General features: G+C 41.2%; 1 protein-coding gene across 1 annotated transcript in view; it reads right to left on the bottom strand.

The window, feature by feature from the left end:
- The window catches only part of EFCAB2 (EF-hand calcium binding domain 2), a 28,641-nt gene extending 9,034 nt beyond the window's left edge, over positions 1–19,607 (bottom strand). The window contains exons 1-2 of the mRNA XM_058020561.1: positions 19,463–19,607; positions 1,559–1,643 (exon numbers count right to left, since the gene is read on the bottom strand). Coding sequence (XP_057876544.1) covers positions 1,559–1,643; positions 19,463–19,490 — 113 coding nt within the window. The 5' untranslated portion in view covers positions 19,491–19,607. The remainder of the gene's footprint in view (positions 1–1,558; positions 1,644–19,462) is intronic.
- Between the last annotated feature and the right edge of the window lie 934 nt (positions 19,608–20,541).

Genomic DNA, 20,541 nt, shown 5'->3' with positions numbered 1-20,541 from the left:
AAAAATTATCATTAAAATCAAGGTTATGATCATACAAGTTTTGTAACACATATGCAATGAAAATTTTGGGTCATGGTTTTCACTTTGCATATAACACTTTCAATGACAAGATTTGCAATATCACAAAAGTCCTTGACTGAGGGACATGAAATATGCATGAAAAAATACCATCTTCCTCATGCCTAATTTCTACTAATTTGTACTAGGAGTCATGGAATACCAATGTTGGCCTGTCAAACCAGTATAATTTTTCATTCTTCATGGATATCTGATATTTCAGGCATTAATACTGATACAGCTACAATTGTGGTTAAGAATTGTGCTGTGCTGCCACCTTCTGATACAAGATAATCAGCCATTAATAATCCCATTTGTGATACAGCCCTGCAATATGAACCTGGAAATTATTAGACAATAAGTTTTTGTTCATTGTCTGTATCTGTACTACAAAAAATTAATGCAAAATTGTGCATTTATTACTTTCAATAGACTTTTGGGTGTCCCCTGTCTGAATGAATACATTTTTAAGAGTCTACTTGTATAATTTAATTGTTGTAACATGCTCCCAAGCTGTATATCCATGTATAACGGAGTGAGAAGTGGAGAAAGTTCTAGAGCTGTTTAGCCAAGACTGCAGATGTACCTGGCAAACAAACAAGCAGTGAGCATGCCATGGTGCAGGGAGGGCTGGGGGTGGAACTGATGGGAGCTCTGCCCCGGGCTGGGCAGCCAGGGCAATCCTACAGCCCAGCCAGGAGCAGGCACCAGGGGGCACCGGGACAGCCCCGGGCAGCAGGCTCCTCCCTGGGCACCGACCAGGAGATTTAAGAGACCACTCTCCCTACAGAGCCCTACACACAAGGGAACAGCAACTCTACTGAGGGTGGAGACATCCTGATATTCTCCCCATCGGGTACAGCTGAAAAACCATTACTTCTATGAAACACCTGCAATTTCTTAAAGTTAGAGTCATTAGTAAGCATGCATTGCTACAAGCATCACATAAATATTTTGCACTTCCCTTTCCTCTCTGTAATGTAGAAAAGCTGTTTGGAACATTTAAACATGTTTCTCAATTTGTCTTCAAACAGAATGTCTAATGACAACAATTTCACCAGTTCCCACTGAGAAATGCTCCATTGTAGCATTTATACTCAATAACTGATTTATAATTAAAAGTATATTCTTTTGAAAATAATAATTGTAAATATGAAAAACTACTCCAGTAAACTTTCATGACAACAGCTTATAACCTCAGAACCTGCTCCCTGAGACATAAACATGTGGTTTATGCATTTTATAACAAAAGTTATACAAGTATGAGTGTTTATATTAAAATTAAGTTCAAGTAGCGCTGTCAAATATTCAAACTTTAAAAATATCAGAATTAAAAACATCCAGGAATTTTTAGGCATCCATCCACCCACGACAAACATACTTGTCCAAACAGGGCCAAAAGAACTGTTTCTATTACATTTTCTGGTAAAGCAGATGCCAGTTTAGGAGCTGTTTATCTCTATTGAGACTCTGTAATATATTTGTGAATATATGTACAAACCTGACATCCACAGTTTTATTGGATTCACGGTCAAACACCTCAAAAGTTTCTGTAATCTTTTTCTCAATTTCAGCTACTAGGGCATCTGCAAAAAGAAACATAAGAAAAAGAATGATTCACTGAGCTGTTACAACTAATATATTTCCATTTTGAGACTTATGACAGCAGAAACACCAAAACTGATAAAGAGCAGACAGGAAAGGTACTTTGAAAAAGCAGAAGTTATGAAAAACCTCCACTCTAAATGCAGGAACTGTCATTTATATTAGTAATATTGCCTTGCTATGGCTCTGCAGCTACATCAAGTCTGCAGGCAATGGTTTGCCTCAGCTGCAGGAACACACAGCTCAGGTGTGCACCCTGCCCAGAGTGTGCCACAGCTCACTCTGGACCACAAGCCTGAGCCCTTCCTGGCTGCCACTGGGCCAGAGGAAGGAGCAAAGCAAACATTGGCCGATGCTTGCCCTGAGATTGGGCTGAGTCACTTCATCCAGGCTCCTGCATCCAGGAAAACATAAGTGCTCTCATGTCTGCTCAATCAGTCATAATGTATGAAAAGCTGAGAACCAGGGATAAGGAGATAAGATGTATAAGGTCTGTGCATAGTGAATATGGCTCATGGTAAATAATTCATAGCAAGAGTTTGGAAAGGGAGGACAATCTCAGCAAAGGAGAAGGAGTAATTTGCTGCATTTGCTTTTTATATCTCTATCTCAAAGAATGCGGAAAGCAGAACCACAAGTTATCACAGATATATCTCACATAAGCCAGAAATTGCATTCTTGGGGCAAGCTAAGAACCAGGAAATAAGTCTGAAGAAAAAAATATAAGGAGGAGAATGGGTCTATCTCAAAAGGAAATCTCCCTGGCAAGAAAGCCAGGGTAAAAAAATAGTGAACCTGTAGTCCATTTATTAGTTTGACTCCAAATGACAGAATATAGGAAGCAAAGTGACATGAAGTTGACTTCTTGGTCCCTGTGGCTAAATACATCCCCAAACTCTGTTTTGCAAACCAGCTCCCAGAAGGCAGCATTTCTTAAGCTAGCCCCCAAGCCTCCACAGATATTCCAGAGGGAAAACCTGAATGACAGCCAAATTGAGATTGGTATGAGGGACACTTGGTTTCTCATTTTCATACTTGTCTTCCGTATTTTCAATAGAATAAGTAAAACAAAGCTCTCCTCTAGTAGAAAATACATTTCCTTCTTTAGCTGATGTGGTGTTAAGTGCTGTTGAGCAGCTCAGGCCAACATTAAGCCACCAGATCTGTTTTCTACGGGCATAACAATTCATACCTAGTTTTCGACAATGCCAATAGTTTGGGAACCCCTGGGTCTGTAGTGTGCATTCATTTTTTCATTTGCTTTCTTGCCCTCATGACAGAAATATCATTTTGCTGACAAAGGGTATCAGAATTGAACATAGCTGAATGATACACTGGCTTTGTGATCTCCCTCTCTTTATCTTGACCCATGAGTTTTTTCATTGTGTTTTTTCCTCCTGTGCAGTTGAGGAGGGCAGAGAGAGGCTGCACAGGGTGCCTGGCAGCTGGCCAAGGTCAGCCCATTGCAGGCTACAAGCACTTCAATACAGCAGTGGATTGACCCAGATAAAAGGAACCTCTTCTGCAAATAGAAGAGAGGTGCATCCCCTCATAGAGCTACAGCTGCCTGCTGCTTTCCATCTGTACTTGGTACTGAAGTCCCCAGAGGATACACAAAGAGAAGACAATTAGGAACATATCCCATATTCCTCTCCCTGACATTATGCCCCTGGTGGAAGCATGGGCAGGTATGTGTGTGATGGATTGGAGACTGGAGCTCACTGAGGATGAGGAGCCCCGTGCAGTCCCCAGGCACAGGACAAACTTTTCACAGCCTGACAATAATGCCTACTTCTTCTCTGCCTATGTGCCAGTAAAATCCACATTTAATTACTAAAAAAAAAAACCAAACCCCATAGTTAAATCTAAGTGGACCTGATTCCTTGTGGAAAAGTCCTTAAAGCCTCTCAAAGTACTAAATTTGATGGGGTTTTGTTCACTGGTTATTTCAAAGAGTCTTGCATCATGTCTCCCATGTAGACTCGAATTTAGTTCTTGACATCAGGCACTTCAATTGTACACTACAACTTGCAATAGAGAAACATTGAAGGAATATTTATAGCTGTATATTCTTGGCATGATGTATGAGGCTTCCATAGAAATAAAAATTAGCCAAGAGAAGGCAGGGAGAGATTTTAAGTGCGGGTACTCTGTAGGCATCCAGCCTTTGCAAGCTCTTTTCCATGAAGACAGTACACTTTAATCTTACCTTCTCAAGAGGCCTGATAAAGAAAAGTCCTGAAATGAGATGAACACGATTTAACCTAGGTACCAGATAACCTACATCTCTTCCAAGAACTGAGAGGAAGTTGTGACTAAGAGCCATATCCCTGGAAGATACTGTTGTCCTCTCAAAGACGCTCTGTGAGATGAGTAAACATGTAATAAGCTATTGGCTAAATTTGTTGTCTTCCCTCCAGGAATGAAAGCCAAAGATGTTCAACATAATTCAGGCTGGTAAAGCTGTTTATCTGAAAAATTCTACAATTCACTCTAAACCTCTCTTTGTGAGGGAAAAGTACACAGATTCCAGCTCTAGGACAAGAAATGGGTAAAGTTTTGAAATTATTTATTCAAGAGGGGCATCAAGAGATCAGACACACAGTTAACTCACTGGATGTGGTGCTTTAATGTACTGAAATCGTTCTGTACAAGGAGACTCTCCACCATGGATAAATCAATGAAAGTTTCATGGACAATGTTCTAGCAGTTTTTCAGAACAGAAATGCCTACATTCTGACAGAAAAAGATTTCACTCACTTATTCTACTAACTAGAAAAACAATATGCAGTGTCAATGATGGAATTATCTCACTTCCTGTAATGGCTTAAATAAAGAAACATTGAAATATAGCATGCCAAAAAGGATTCCAATGGCTACATCTATTTATTCCCTCAAAGAAATCCTGCAGGTATGATGTATTATTTCCATTTTTATGCTCTTAAAATGCTTGAGATACTTATCAAGGTTGTCCCATCCTAATTTATTTTCCTACCACATATGCAATAAGAAGAAAAAATGTCTTAAAATCTATTTCTCAGATACATTAACTGAAAATGCATTCACTATCAAGTTTTCTTTCGTATACCATCCTTTGCTGCTTTCCCATTTTGTTTAGTGTGAACTAGATAAACCTCTCGATACTGCCAGTTAAGTAAGACTGACAGAGAGCTGGGACTCCCAAGTCAGTTCTGATGGTTCTTGCAGAATGAACTGTCCCTCTTCAGCTTGTCCAGACTGTTCCCCAGCACTCTGAAGCCCATTTGAAGCCAGCTCTTAAGCAGAATACCTGCTTCAGTTGTGACATTTCTTCTCCAAAACCACACTTTCAGCCTTTGTAGGAAACAGAAACCACTTAGCTAGATCGGGCTCTGCCAGACTCTTGAGTAATGAGAATTTTAAAAAGGGATTTCTAGTTGATACAATTTGCTAGATTCTACCATTCACTTAATGTATTAGCTTGCTTTCTTTCCTTCCTAGAGGCCAGTTGCTTTGATGGTTCAGAAAGCCAACCCTTTCTTTCACTAAAGAGAAAAAATGAGCTATCATAAGAGATAGTCCAGCATTAAACACCTACTAAAATGCTGAGGAGCAGCATGTGTCTGTTGCATAGTCCCAATGCATCCTGATGAACTATTTACACTATGAAATACTTTTAAACTCTTTTTATGTTACTTAGAAGAGTAAAATTAAGGCTTGATTTGTAGAAGTACTGGTGGACTTGATTTTATTACTTCATGTTACTACACACACCTGCAACATTAGTCTTTACAAACATTAATTTAGGTGTGTTTTAATAAATATTGTCAATTTTATATTTAAGCTCACATATGCATGTGGCTATCTTATCAATTATTAATTACTCCATCCTCTTTCCATTGTACTATGCTGTGGCTACAGGCAGGTGTGAGGAAACCCCTGAGGTCTCTGCCAACAGGAACCCTGTCTCATGTGGGCCTGCCTTGTGGAACTTGTCAGTCTGAAGGGACAAGGGACACAACCAGGCAACCCCAACTCAGTGACAGTTTCAGAGTCATTTACATGTTGTTATTCCAGTGCTATTTAAAGTGCTGTTATCGACAGCTCTTTGGTAGATTTCCCCATTCAGTAACTAGGGCTTATCAGCTGAAAGTACAGAATCTTATCAGTGGCTTTATACCCCAGCACCATTCCTTCTCTTTTCCACTAGCCATTATTTCAACCAAAAAAGTAGACAGCAACCTTGGTCCTGTCAGCTGAACTGAGAAAGAGATACAAAGACTGCCCATGAAGAAAAAGGAACATTTGAAGAAGGTAATGGAGAGGATGTGATTGTGCAGGTAGCCACATGAAAAAAATGCGCACCTTTAAATCCACTGTAATCAGCACTCAACTTCTGTCAGCATTCTATTTCTGCTCACAGATACAACTTATTGTTTTTAACCACTCTCTTTACTCCAACACTTCCATAAGACTCCTATGACCACTCTCAGCATGCTTTTAGGATGAAGAGAGGAACTAAAAACCAAAACAGATTTGCCTTTGATGTTTGCAGACACTGTTTCACATGACCTCTCCCAGAATCCTTCCCAAAACCACAAACGGAAATAGGGGCATAAGAATTGGGGGGAGGGTGGGGGTGGGGGGCAGGGGGGGAGGGAGGGATGGTGGGAACAAAACCAAAAACAAACAAACAAACACATCCAAAACTAACAGTAGTTCTAATGAGAAGAAAGGTACCATGTCTGTTTGCTCAAATATAAAGAATAAAAACAGCAAGAGACTTAAGAGACTTCACAATGCAAACTCTGGGAGGTTATCAATGAGCTCTTATGAGATCTAATCAGGCTTTTAACCAAGTTCTAACTGGACCATCACCTCGGTCAAGATACTCAAAAGCTGTCACAATACTCAACATCACCTGTACAGGTGAATTCTCAAACACTCTCAAATAAGCTCGTCAGTTTTATCAAGGCATTGTGTCTCCAGAATAAAAAGGGAAAGCCAGTGGTCTCATAACATGAATTATTATTGATAATACCATCATTCTGCCACAAACATTTGGGTTGAATTCATGGGAAGTGTGGGGAGCTTGGCTGACATAAAAATAACTCAGAAATCTTGACCCACCCCAAAGAAGAAAACCTTACAGCATTTAACTAATCCTATTTTAAGGAAATCACTGAGGAGCAGGACCATGGAGAAAACCATCCTAAGGCCACTTGAATCTGACTTATTGGCAAGATCCTTCTGGTCTGTGAAAGGAAAAGGCATGCATTAAGTTTTTTCCTACTGACCTTCTCAATTCCTTCTCAGAGGAAGCTAAATGTACAGTCAGCCTAATATGCTGAACCAGCAATTGTATGCCATGCTCTAAAAATACCAAGGTAAGAGAAATATTGTCTTCTCTACTCTGTACCTGCAGTAGCATGTATGATTTTAATATATTAGGTATCAGAAAAGAAAGGAACAATAGGATTAAGCTGCAAGCTTGCAGAATACACAATGTTGTTTCATTGTGTCTTGTGATATATAATTAAGAAATATTATCATTGAAGAGTCTGCATTCTAGTAAGACAAATTAAGAAGATTTTGAGGAAAAACAAGAGGTTTGTTTATGGAGCTTGATTCCTCCAAAGAAAGGGTAAACCAATTCCTGAATGGCAATCTAAAGAAAACAGATTGATGCAAAGTATTGATGACACCAATGGGAAATGTGTCACCTGAGTTTAGACATTCAGATTATGTGAAGAGATAATATACACAGCTTTGTGAAATTTCATAAACATCAGTTCCCAAGAATTGACCAAGCTGGTGTCTTCACTGCCTGTATCACCTACTCCAGCTTAGGGATGCAAGCTATGGCCTGCAGACTCAAGACAGGGAAATTCCTTTTCTCCTACACAAGAAGCATCCCATGTTATCACAGATTATACTCAGGCAATCTGAATTTTAGTCTGTGTGAAAAAAAAAAAAAAAAAAGGCTTAACTGGTTTACACGGAGGTCACTTTGAAGCATTCCTAAAAATGCAAAGGAGCAGAAATGAAACCTCAAGAACAGCAAAAGCTTTTTCTTTCATGTTTTTCAAAACTGTTGAGAACTAGCCAGGTCATTTCTCCCCATTGCTTATGTTTGTCACAGCACACACCATGAGGTAGGCAGATGAGAAGCAAAGACCATCACCAGCGTGAATCAACAAAACCAAAATCCCACACCCATCATTGTGAATGCGAGCAACCTTGGATGGAGAGCATCACCTCACACTGTTGTCACACCTCTTCCCCTAATGGCAGAACAAGTGAGAGCTGAAGTTACCTGCTTGTTTCCACCACAGTAACTGCCTTATGGAAAACTAACAGAGAAAAACAATAAAGGGACTACATTTAAAAATTGATAGAACAGAGCCTTCAGAATGGAGCAGTCAGAATGATCTTTGCACAGCCCCATGGCAACTAGTGTGAACTACAATAAAAAAAACCTCCAACAGCAAATAGACTTTCAAAAAAATCAGGTAAATTATTTGATGTCTGATATTAAAATACAGGCTGTCAGTTTGATGAAGGCTGTGGAAAAAGTTAACTGCAAAAGCTACTTCATATTCTGAGAGAAAACATTAAACACAATTTTTCCTTTCATAAGATAATTTTTCCTTTGCATAAGATAATTGTAACGTGGGCAAAATAGTGATGTAAAAAGAAAGCACTATTTGACTGCAGTTTTGGCTACAAAAATGAAATTATTTTATAGAATTCTGATAGCAAAAAAAAAAAATAAGAGTTCAGATCAAGTTCAATGGAAATATCTTTACTTCCTTTAGAAGTATACAAATTCATTAAAGCATTATAAAGCAGCTGCGCATTTCAAACTTGACATTTAAAAATGTAATAATCCATCAATTTGTAAAATATATCTAGTTTGTGTTAGTCAGCTGGCAGCCACTACTGAAGTTACAAGTTGCTAGTCAGTAACTTTTTTACCTAATGAAACAAAGATATTCTGTATATTACCCTGGGTTTTCACTGTTCATTAGATAGCATTTTAAATGCCACAGCATTCTAATCTACCACAGATTCAGATGTTTCAATACAAGTGGGAACCAAAACGAACAAAATTAATGGGGCAATTAACAACTCATTCAACTGCTGAGAAACAAAGTGTAGAAACTATTGCTGCCTTGATAAGCAGTCAAGCTTCTACTTGCTCAAAAAATTCTTAAACTACTTGACACTGTAATATAGAACAAAAGACGACATGAAGAATGTCACATCAAGCACGGAAAGAAGCCATAGTCAGCATCTTCCATCACCTAGAATTTCTAAAGGTGTTTAAACTCATAGTTCACACTACCCCTGAACACAGATCATACTAAAATGTCACTGATTGGAAAGGGAATATCCACCATTGACAAAGTTCTTGTCCCAGTTATCTCTCCCCAAAGGTGCTGGAGTCATGGACAATCCTGTTACTGCTCTCCCTTCTGAATCAGACATGACTGTTCATCAGCAGGAAAAACATTTCCCTCCCTCATGGTACACGTTCCTGTTAGTTATCAAGTCCACTTTAATGATGTCACTTCTGGCTGCTCCTGCAAGATGCCATTATTTTCCCTGGTCTGTGCTGGGCAGACTGGGCCCATTGCAGTTCACAGAGATCACTTTGCATCCTCAGCCCTTGATCATTGATACCTGTCTGCCCTGAGTCATTATGATATAACACCTTCAACAGCTGCTCCATTAAACTTGACTCCCACGTCCTGACCAGGATCCTGTTTGTTTCCTCTGTCCTCAGTCTGCATTTCTCAATTCTGTGTTTCTTGAAACCAGGAGATGCAGATGGCAAAGTATGTCAGCATGAAGCCCCAGTGGTACTACAACCACTGCCTGGGCTTTCTACAGGTAATGCGTTTGCCTATGAGAATAGAAAAGGGCAAAATATGAGGGATACCCTTGCTAGCTCTGCAAATTCCTCAAGAGATGCTTGCTCCAAAACAAAATTGTCTGTATATTGGAGAGGACCAAAAAAACATAATTTTCTGTATCTCTGGCTCTCTTCATGTGCCTGTCCTACAGGCAATGGGAAGAAAATCCTTTCTTCCTGCTGCTCAAAGAGTTCCTGAGCACCTCGTTGGTGAGGGCAAGCTCAATCTACACAGTCCTGGGAACTACAATACTGGGAAAAATCATTCCCCTGTAGGCAGCTAGTCTGAGTGATACACCACAGGTATGTATCAATCCATGCACCAATTCATGTATCCCAGGAAAAGCTCAGCAAAATACGTCCTGGTGTTTCACTGTACAAAATATGCCCTGGTGTTTCTGTGTAGATATGCTATATCTGCATATGTATCTATAGATACTGAGCCATCATTCTTCAGAAGCATCAGCAGAGAAGCCTGCAATCCTGGGACATGATCAAGGAATACTACCTGCCTGTACTGTGATGGAGTTCAGTCTTCTCAAACCTGAAGCACTGAGGTTTGATGAATGAGTGATTTCTTTTCTTTTCTCTTTTCTTTTCTTTTCTTTTCTTTTCTTTTCTTTTCTTTTCTTTTCTTTTCTTTTCTTTTCTTTTCTTTTCTTTTCTTTTCTTTTCTTTTCTTTTCTTTTCTTTTCCAGGTGGGTATTCTTTGTTAAGGGTTGTTTGATTTGGTTTGGTTTGGTTTGGTTTGGTTTTGGTTATGTTTGTTTGGTAGGATGATATAGAAGGCATCCCTACTTGCACTTCACAGAATGAATTTGTGATTTGATCCCCATCTGCCAAAGAGGAGAAATGGAGGTGCAGTGGCTGGCTCATTGGTATGACCATGCATTTGGGATGCAGCGTGCATCATGTTCCAGGTCAAAGCAATTCAGATGAGACAGACTTTGGTGGGGATTCCTTAGCTGCCACAAGCCCAGGCAGTGGCCCATAGCAGCACCTAGCTGAGTTGGGCTAGCCCAGGTCTTGAAAATTTGTAGGCTGGGGCCAGAACTTGGCTACAGCTCCAGATTCTCCTGCTGATTAAGTGTTCTGGACCTACCAGCATGTCCAGGGAAAAAAAAATCAGAAAAGTTGGCCCATTGGCAGTTAAAACTGCAAAACATTTTGACACATTTTCTAATGAGTAATTTTTAAGCCATTCTAGAGTATTCCTTTTACATCTACAAGGAAAATGTTCCAGTGGAGGTCATCATCTACTACCTTGCTGGTGATAGTGGCCAGAAACCTTTCCACCAGAAAATGCAATGCAAGTTGGATTCCCACATATGCAGCTGCAGAGGAAGGTTTTCTGCTCTCTGTTTTGACCAGCCAGGATGGCACTGGGCAGGGAGATTATTGTGATTACCTCCTTTAAGCAGCAAGGAAGCGCACAAGCAAATACCCAGCCCTTCTCCAGCTCCAATTTACTGCAATTTACTGTTGCTCTGCTCCTGCTCCATGGTGCTGCAGACCTGAGGTCCTCCTGCCATGCCCCACGGTCCCTTGCTGGGGGTACCACAGCTCGTGCCCAGTGACAAACACTTGCTGTGTCACTTCATAGCTCAGTCTTGCACCTTTCCCTGTAGCTACAGCTTAAAGACTTTTATCACCATGAGTACAAAATCTTTCTGAGCTCTGAAATACTCAACAGTGAGAGCTAATGCTCTGACCTGATCTTCTTAAGCACCTTATTCCTTGTGTCCTGACCCACTGTCGCCTCACTCCCATTGTAAATAGTGCAGGGTCATGCTGTGAATTGTAACATACATCTTATTGTCTATACCCTCTGGAGAATACATAACACTGGCAAATAGAAGGAATGTGTGTAGTGGCTGCTCTGTGTAAGCTCAAACCTCAAATAAAAATTAGGGATAATCTCTTAGAGCTTGAATGAATCTGGAGTCATCATTACTTACAGCAGAAGCACTTGGCAGCCCTCCTGAGCATCTTTCATAATACAGCAGCACCTACCCTTGCCCTGGGGATTTCTCTCTTCCCAGATTTCACACAAGCCTGCTTGCCCACACTTTCTGCATTTGTTGTTGCAGAGACCTTGCAGAAAAGCCAGTTTCTTCTTTTTTCACCCTAGTATTTGGTCAAATGTTGAAACAGATTCTTTTTTCCTCAAGCCCATTTAGCCTTTTTGCACTTTTTGGAAGAAAGTTTGATGACATAGGCCTTAAGACCTTTGAATGGGAAAGTTACAGTGGTATTACAGGACAGAAAAAGCTGGTGACTCATGGATTACAGAGACACATATTTTCATTTGATAAGCTGTCAAACATTTTATGCCAGAAGTAGCTGTAACATTTTTAAAGCAACAATAGAGGCATAGCATGAAATGTTCCACTGCAGCTCTCAGGACCTGGCCCTGCCTGTCTTCTCTTCCCAAGCAGTCAGACATAGCCACAGTACTTGTTTCACAGGCCCCACAACTGTTGCAGATTATTACTTTGGAAGCAGCAAACAATAAGGACTCTTAAAAAGAACCACGTATTCAAATTGGACCTAATTGGTCTCAATTATGACCAGAATTTCAGCCAGCAAAGCACAGCCTCATTTTGCAGCTAGTCAGCTAGGGGCAAAGTCTGACTTGACAAAACGTGGGGTCATTTGCACAGGTCCAGCTCTAACTGCAAAGCTCTCCTGCTCCCCGGTGTCCACAGACAAGTTGCCAAACAGTTGCTATTGCATGCAGCCAACACTGAGGGCAGTGAAACAACATGCTTTGTCACACTAACTTGCAGAATGATGGGGGAAATCCTTTTAATACAAAAGATCTTCTCTTGAACAGATGTGAAGCAGATGATGTGATGTGATGACTGGAGAATCATCCAAAGAAAGCAAGGAAGTCCATTCTATGCAGAGATCTGGATTGCTTTCTGCACACCTGTGATTCATGGGTAATATGCAGTGATTATCTTATACTTCATGATGTTCTCCTTCCTTCAGTGAAGTGAAAGAAATGTCAGTACTTGACATTAGTTAGCCTGCAAAGAATAACAGTGATACTTTTTTAAAGTCAATACCAGCTGCATGCAGTGTCCCTTTTCACAAGGCAGAGATAAATTCAGCATAAATCTCCATTAGGAATGTCTCACACATCCCTGAAATCGCAACTCTGGCAGTTGCACCAGCCAGCACTCTTGTGGCAGCTCAGAGCTGGCAAAAACAGTAATCTCATTGCAATTTGTTCTATATCCCTCATCTCAGGCACACCTGGGATGCAATGAAAGAGCTATGTCTAGCCCATACTTACATCCTCTTTCATCCCCAACAGCAACCTACCCTGTGAGGATATATAGCTCTCCTGGTGATGCTGAGTCTTGCTGTATCTGCAGCTGCAGCTGAAAAAGGGCAGCTTCCACAGGCTGTGACACTGGCAGAGCACAGGTCTGCTGCTGTGCTGTGCAGTCACAGAAGGCATCTGTCATCTGTCTCCATTTCTCCTGCACTCTCCACAGTGCTGGCCCCACAAGCAGATGGCAGAGCTGCACAGAACAATTCTGACACCCACATATGCACCAGACCAAGTTCCACCAAAATGTGGCGATGCACACGCTGCTGTGGGACCCACTAAAGCAGCTCACTCTGCCAAGGATGTCCCTGTGGGACAGTCCCAACAGGGAACCCTGTCGCCTGTCACTGACAATGCACGCTTGATTGTATGTGTGGCAGCAGCAAATACCTCGTAAATTGAATATTACTCCTGAACTGCCTCTGTACACTGATTGCTCAAGTGGTCCAGAACCAGGCACCAGAATCAACTGGATCTGAGAAGTAATTTATTTTAAATATCAGACATTATGAAGTTTAACGGCAGTACTACAGTATTGCACTAGAACAGAGCAGTATGTAAATGTTCTTCTTTTGAATCTGCAACATAATGGTAGAATGAGGGGTTTAAGTATGACTTAATACAGGCTGTTATTATGTAATATCTCAGAAACCCTTCAATTTGGTGTCTTAAATGAGTTTAAAAAATTAGTTTCTAGACTGGTTGCAATTCTATCTGCAGTACTCTGTCTTTGCCCAAGCAAAGGAAGACTGTTAGAGTGAAACAAAATGGCAGGAAGTACAGGGGTTTGCTGCTGCAGCTGCTCGGCTTTTAAGGCACTGCCTTGAAAGTATCGCTTACAGTGCTAAATCACTTCCTTTACATACCATGAATGAATACAAACCTCCAATTTTCTTTCTGTTTACCTAAGAGTAATATTCTGAATTTGAACAGCATTTCAGCTGACAACTGACATATACATTTAACATCAATAGGGAATAAGACACTTCTGGCATTCATCATTTCAGGCAGGCTAAGCTAAAGGAAAAAGTTAGCAAACTTGGAAAAGAAGTGCACAAGCCGTTCAAAAATGAACTTCAGAACTCATTTCTAATTTTCCTGACCATCCAGAACCAGAACCTCCTGTGAGCTTACACCAGTGACACAATGATCCTTACCATTTTTAAGACAGTACTTGGAGAGCTTTTGAAGGTTATGCCTCTGTACAGCCCTAGGCTGGGTTCAAGAATATCCCTTCCAATGTCACATTCATAAGTCTGTCACATCCTACCCACACTTTGAACAGCATTGAACAGCAACACTGAACAGCAAAGACTATACATTTCCAAAAAGTTGGGAGTCTGTATTTTCTTAAAGTTGGGCATTGACAATTCAAGGCCATTTATAAAAATGGCCTTAGGTATTTTTACCCATCAGGTAGCACACAGTCCTGAGGTTGGTGTGGGACCTCCAGCCCCTCCCTGTGCCAAGAGCTTTTACCAACACCCCTGTCTGCATGGCCACCTCCCAGCTGGGGGCTAAACACTGGCTCTGACAACAGGGTCATGTCACATTTCTGTTATCCAAAAAACCATTTTCCTTCCACAATCTTTTGCCCAACACATTTTACTGCCAATAGCAACAAAGCATTATCTGTTCACGCAAAATACAGGTACTGCTAAGCTGAAAAAAACCTCCCAACCCCTCAGATCTCAGAGTAATTAGTATGTAGACATGGAAATTCTTAATAACATGTTAACTATTGTTGGAAAGATAATTTGTGGGAGTTCTCAAGCTCACTGGTTGGCATTGTTAAAAAGACAAAAAAGTTTAAAGCCTTTCTTTGCACACCATCCAATTTTTTATGCACTAAATCAGCTAGAAGTAGAACCAAACTAAAAAATTTCTGCCATTTTATGCACCATGGAAACAAGAAACCTGTCAATCTGCAATTACCTATTCTACATCCATTTGAGATCAATTTCTGCTGTGGGAGTATACCCAACACGTTCAGATCTACAACCTGTGTTTGTCAAGGGAGATTGACATAGTTTCTTTTTTGTTTCATTCTCAAATAAGTACAAATAGTAAAACATGAATCAGATTGATGTCAGGGTGCATGTCAAGGTGCATTACAGTCTAATAAAGACTATAAACTTTTCTTCTCATGTAATTTCTTACAGCAATGTCAACAAGAGAATATAAAAATATTCAAAGTGTTCATCTATAAATTCCACTGTGATAAAACTGCACACTGATTTCCTAAGTAATCTTATATATTCAGATTTTCTTCTAAAGCTGAAATACTTCTTGCTTGAGCCCTATGAAAGCTAGTTATTTTTAACAGCTCATACTAATTTTGTATTTTTTCTCATAAATTAAACACAGCCACTTTTTAAACTAGAGATATTTTTTCTGATGGACTACTTTAGCCTGAAGGTTTATTGTGTTTAATTCAGAGCTTTTGTACCTTTGAAATGCTGGTGCTCATTTGTGAAACTCTCAAAAATACATTTTAAAATCCTCAGTATTAGATGTTCTTAAAGAACTCACATGCTTCAGCATCATGTGCATCATCCCTTTCAGTGGGATTCCCCTAAGTCGTGCACAGCTTAAGTGCTTTTCTGTGTTGGGTTTGAAACTTTCATGTTAATTAAGAGTGCTCCAAGCAGAATTAATGGTCATGACTGCCTACAGTGCTCACAGCAGCTACAAGGCTCTCTCAGCTTTGACTCAAAGCATTAAAACAGAATGAGCAGTGATAGCACATTTTCAGTATCTCCAGCAATACAAAAGGCAGGCAAAGCCAGGTGAGGTGATGTGGACAGGAAGGTTTAGATCCTCCTTCCAGGCACGAGGAGATTCAGCAGGGCAGGGCATACAGGTGTAACTGCTGCTTTGAAAGAGGGGAGTGGTTAAATGCATAACTAGTTCTCCCCAAATGTCACCTCCAGTATCTCTGATTTCACCAGTATGCCAGGCAGCACACTGGGCCAGGCAAAGAGCAGACATGTATGTATGACTGAACACACTGTTACTGTATTTACATACTAAAACAGGAGTGAAAACTCTTTCCCAAGATCCACATGACGGTGTGTCTTCATCCGTGGCACGGAGAGGTTTTGTGAGGCCTGATTACAAATTGCTACCTAGAACAACTACTAATCATTTATCAGAGAAAAACATCCTTGCAGAACTGTTACTCTCCATAGGTCTTCACAGCAGAGGCAAACAACTGTCTGGGGACACCTCTTATCCACAACCAGGCATTTGGTTCCATACAGGTGTAAGTGGGTGAAGTAGCAGCTCAGATACTACTCAATATACTTCCCTTTGGATTAAAATTCATGACTTATTAATGGCATTTTAAATATGCCCTATCTGGCACAAAGAATGTGGTCTTTGAAAAACTCTAATACTGATCAATTACATAACATTTCCATAATGATACAGGAACACTGAAGCGTTTTCTCCTTTATGTACTTTCATGTGATTTCTTAAATCCCAGATGGAGAATAATTTGTCTTCAGTCTAGTTGTACTTGAGGCACTACCAGCCTGACATTTTGCTTTCAGGTTCTAGCAACATCAGTACTGAGATCAGAGGTATTAAAACTTAGAAAATCTGACATGTTATGTCAAATTACAAAGACAGTATCTGAGAGCAAATGGAAGAACAGACAGATTGAATTAAGCAGCAGAAATGGGGAAAGAAACCAAATTATAGGAGGGAAGACAGAGACAAATGTACAAAAGTGAAAGATTAAACAAATATTCTAGAGTAATCAGATGGGTGTGAAGAAAAAACATTAAACATTGTTGAAAGCACAAACGTAGGGATATAAATTCAGACATAAAACATGTAGCTACATACAGTATGGGCATGGTCCCATTAACACTTATGCACATACAAGATTCTATTTGCAACATTTGCATAAGCTGGAGGGAATACTCATGTGAGTAACACGTACAAGAGGTAGCAGGATTTGGCCTCCCACTGTTTTTCCTTGTGTACATCATGTATATCTGTAAAACATTTAAGCAGGCATTTCAACTTCGAAGAAGACTGAACTTGGAAATAACAGGGCCTAAGGGAAACCTTTCCAGGAAAGCTGGTGGAATTACAGTTCTGCAAAGCACCAAGAGGAATACCCTAAGGACTAATTATTTGACAATACAACTAATGGTATTACTTTGAAACATAATAAAGTGAAACCTGCAGCTTGCATAGATGTGGAGTACTTGCTGGAGGGAAGAACAATGGATGTGTGAATCCAGAATCAGGGAATCCTAATTAACCCTCTAACTGCTATCAGCAGGAAGGCTAATAGCAACTCTGAAGTGGTCTAAATGACTTAATCCTAAGGGATTGCCTCTGTTAATGAGACACTGAGTGTTAGCTGTCCTCAGCCATGTTTTCAGTAATGAGGCACCTTTATAAGGCAATAAACAACTGGTTTGCCTAATAGCAGGCTGGGATTCTCCTGAGGGACAGAAGCTACTGTCCCAGTGACACGAGTTATCGTCCTCATCCTACAGATAAGAAACTAAAGTCCAGCATGTCACTTCCCATGATCCACTGGTCAGGCCAGAGATGGAGTTTATGGATCAAGGTCGTTTAGGATGACACTACAATTCTCCTCTAGAAGATGACATCTAAAACTCTACTGGGAATAGTGTTTTATAGGATGTTAAAAACCATGAAGCATAAAAAAACTGAGAGTCTGTCTTTAGTAATACAATAATTAAACTTCTCTAAAAGTATTCTCATTTTGAAACTACAAAAAGAAAGGCCTTAAAAGTCTTTAATCAAGCAATCAAAAACCCATGACCTTCCTTCTCCAAGAGTTTCTGGCTGTGGCTTGTCAAAACAGCACAAAATCTCAATATTATTCATATGGGTACCCAAAATATATGGAACCAGGCTTCCCAATACTACTTCCCTCATCTCAGATGGTTTGGCAGACTTCTAGGCTATTATCCTATCATTTCTGTCCACCTCTGCTACTGTGCCTCAGCTTCATTTGCACCACTAGAAAGATGCAAAACATAGGCTTTCACAAGACTAAACAAAAATTAAAACCAATATTTAAAAAAAAAAACACTTTAAGAGCAATCCTCAAGGAAGCTACATCTTACTGTTTAGTTTCTTCAAGATATCTATGTTGCAAAGTGCAGCTAGAAATACTTCTACAAAAATGAAATTAGTCATTTAGCACCATCCACAGCAACCACTTAGACAAGACTTTTCTGCAGCAGACATTGTTTCCTAGAAAATATTAAATAATCCATTGATTATATTGTCTCAACTACAGTGTTGAGACTTTGCAAACTATTGCAACACACACAAGTTTAGTTACAGAAAGGATGGATTTCAGAAGTCACAATATTGTGGCCTTTACAGAAAATATGTTTTCCTTGAAATGATACTGAGATATCCTTGAAGAAGGAATTACCTCTAGCCTATAAAATAGAATTTCTGGCAACACTCCATAAAGTAGAGCACAGTGGCCTCTAAAAATAAGCCATGGTGCTATCAGGAGCACAGATTACTTATTTTCTGGCAGAGAGAGCCCAATGCATCCAGAAACGACTGCGAGGGGCCACAATGAGCCAACAACAGCTGCCCTGGTAGCCACCCCATGCCATGACAGGGGGGGTCAGCCTTGTCACCATCCAGCCTGGGCATACCCTGTGTGCTGGCAGCACCACCGTATGGCTGCCAGCACCAACAGGAGGCTGGTGGCACCCGCTGTGGCAGGGAGTGCTGCAGAGCAGCCCCTGCCCTGCCGGAGAGGCAGCGGTGTGGCTGCCGTGAAGGGGATGGGCAGTCCGTGGGTGTATTTCTGTTTGTGTAAATATGCACGCGTGTATATTTCATATACACACATCCATGCACAATGTGCACGAACAGCTTTGTGCCCGTACATATCTAAAACCACAGAACAAGCTGAGCAGGAAGGGATGACAAGGATCACTGAGTCCAACTCCCGGCCCTGCACAGGATCACGCCAAGGGCCTGAGAGCACTGTCCCAACACTTCCTGAGCTCTGCCAGGCTGTGCTGTGACCCCTTCCCTGGGGAGCTGTTCCAGTGCCCAACCACCCTCTGGGCGAAGAACCTGCTCCTGATACATGACCGAAACCTTCCCTGGCACAGCTTCAGGCCTTTCCCTCGGGTCTTGTCACTGGGCACCAGAGGAACGATACCAGCGTCTTCCCCTCGGGAGGATGTCAAAGGCTGCAATACACACACACACACGCACACGCACACACACAAACGCGTGTGTGTGGTGTGTGTGTGTCTGTATATGTATGTATGTATGTATGTATGTGTGTATGTATGTATGTATGTATGTATGCACTTCAGTATGTATATATGTGCGTCTGTGTCCCCCGGTGCGTGTCCGTGCGTCTCTGCCCCGGCACCAGCCCCGGCCAAGGCTGCCCGCGCCGCCGCCGCCCCTCCCGCCGCCCGAGGCCTGAGGCGGGCGGGCCTCACTCGGTGGCGCCCGGCCCCCGGCCCGGCCCCCGGCCCGTCCGCACACCGCGCCAGAGCTGAGGGGAGCCCCGGCCCCGGCCTTACCCTCGCCCTTCTCCTCCCTCTCCGCCATGGCCGCAGCGCCGCGCTGTCGCCATGGCGACGCGGGCCTGTCGGGCCCTGTCCTCACAGCGCCGGGGGTCGGGCGCTCCCCGCCGGGCTCGGGGTGTCGGAGCCCCTGGTACGGCCCCACTGCGCCCCTCCGCCCTTCCAGGCAGCCGTGGAGTGAACCCCTTCAACCTGCGTCTGCAAAGGACTCCGTGTCTCTTCAAAATGCAGCTTTCCCCAGCAATTGCAGAGATTTACATGTGTGTGAGCTTTAGAAAGTGAAAGAACATTTTATTCTAAATGCCATCACGCCAGAAGAGCTAAAATATTCTGTCTTAGTGATATTAAACAAAACTGTGCGGTTTAAATTTAGCTGTGAGTTTTAGCAGACAGGCTTGCGATGCCTGGGTCTTCTGACTCTAAAACAACTGTGAAAGTAGAAAAAAATACAAATATTAATATTCTGGCAAGATGCAACCATATATTCCTAGAAAATAAATATTTATGAAATTCCTAGAGCTAAAACCTTGTCCTCACTGCAGCAGGTGCCTGTTTGTCAGATGTTCAGTTTTGCAAAGCCCGCGTGGATGACTCCTCACACACTCAATTCCATCTCTCAAACAGTTAATGATGTTCTCAGTATTCATGGAAGCAAAGCCTGAAATTTAAAAAACACATGGAGCACAAACAGAGCTTCTTTGCTTATGGCCCTAAAAACGTCACTTTTTTAGAACATTTTAAAATTTGCTATTTGCCTTTCAGCCACTTATTTTTGCATTTTTTATTGAACATGGTTCAGAGTAAAGAAGGTATAACAGATACCCAAGAGAATACGTCTTTACTCTGTTGGGAAAACAGCTGATTATGCTCTCTAACAAAGCTGATCCATCTGAAAGGTTATCTACTGATTTGAGCAGTTTATTAAAGTAACTAAATATTTCAAACTGCATGTTTGACTACAGGAGTACAGATTTGTTTCCTCTCAAATTGCTAACAGAAATTTTGGTGAGAATAGCATGACAGATGAATTTAGAGGATGCAGCAGCAGAAGAAAAAACCTTTATCTTTCAGTCTTA

The sequence above is a fragment of the Melospiza georgiana genome, chromosome 3 (assembly GCF_028018845.1).
Source record: "Melospiza georgiana isolate bMelGeo1 chromosome 3, bMelGeo1.pri, whole genome shotgun sequence".
Taxonomy (NCBI): Eukaryota; Metazoa; Chordata; class Aves; order Passeriformes; family Passerellidae; genus Melospiza; species Melospiza georgiana.
Note: the sequence above shows the minus strand (reverse complement) of the source record. Positions and strands in the feature narration are given on the sequence as shown.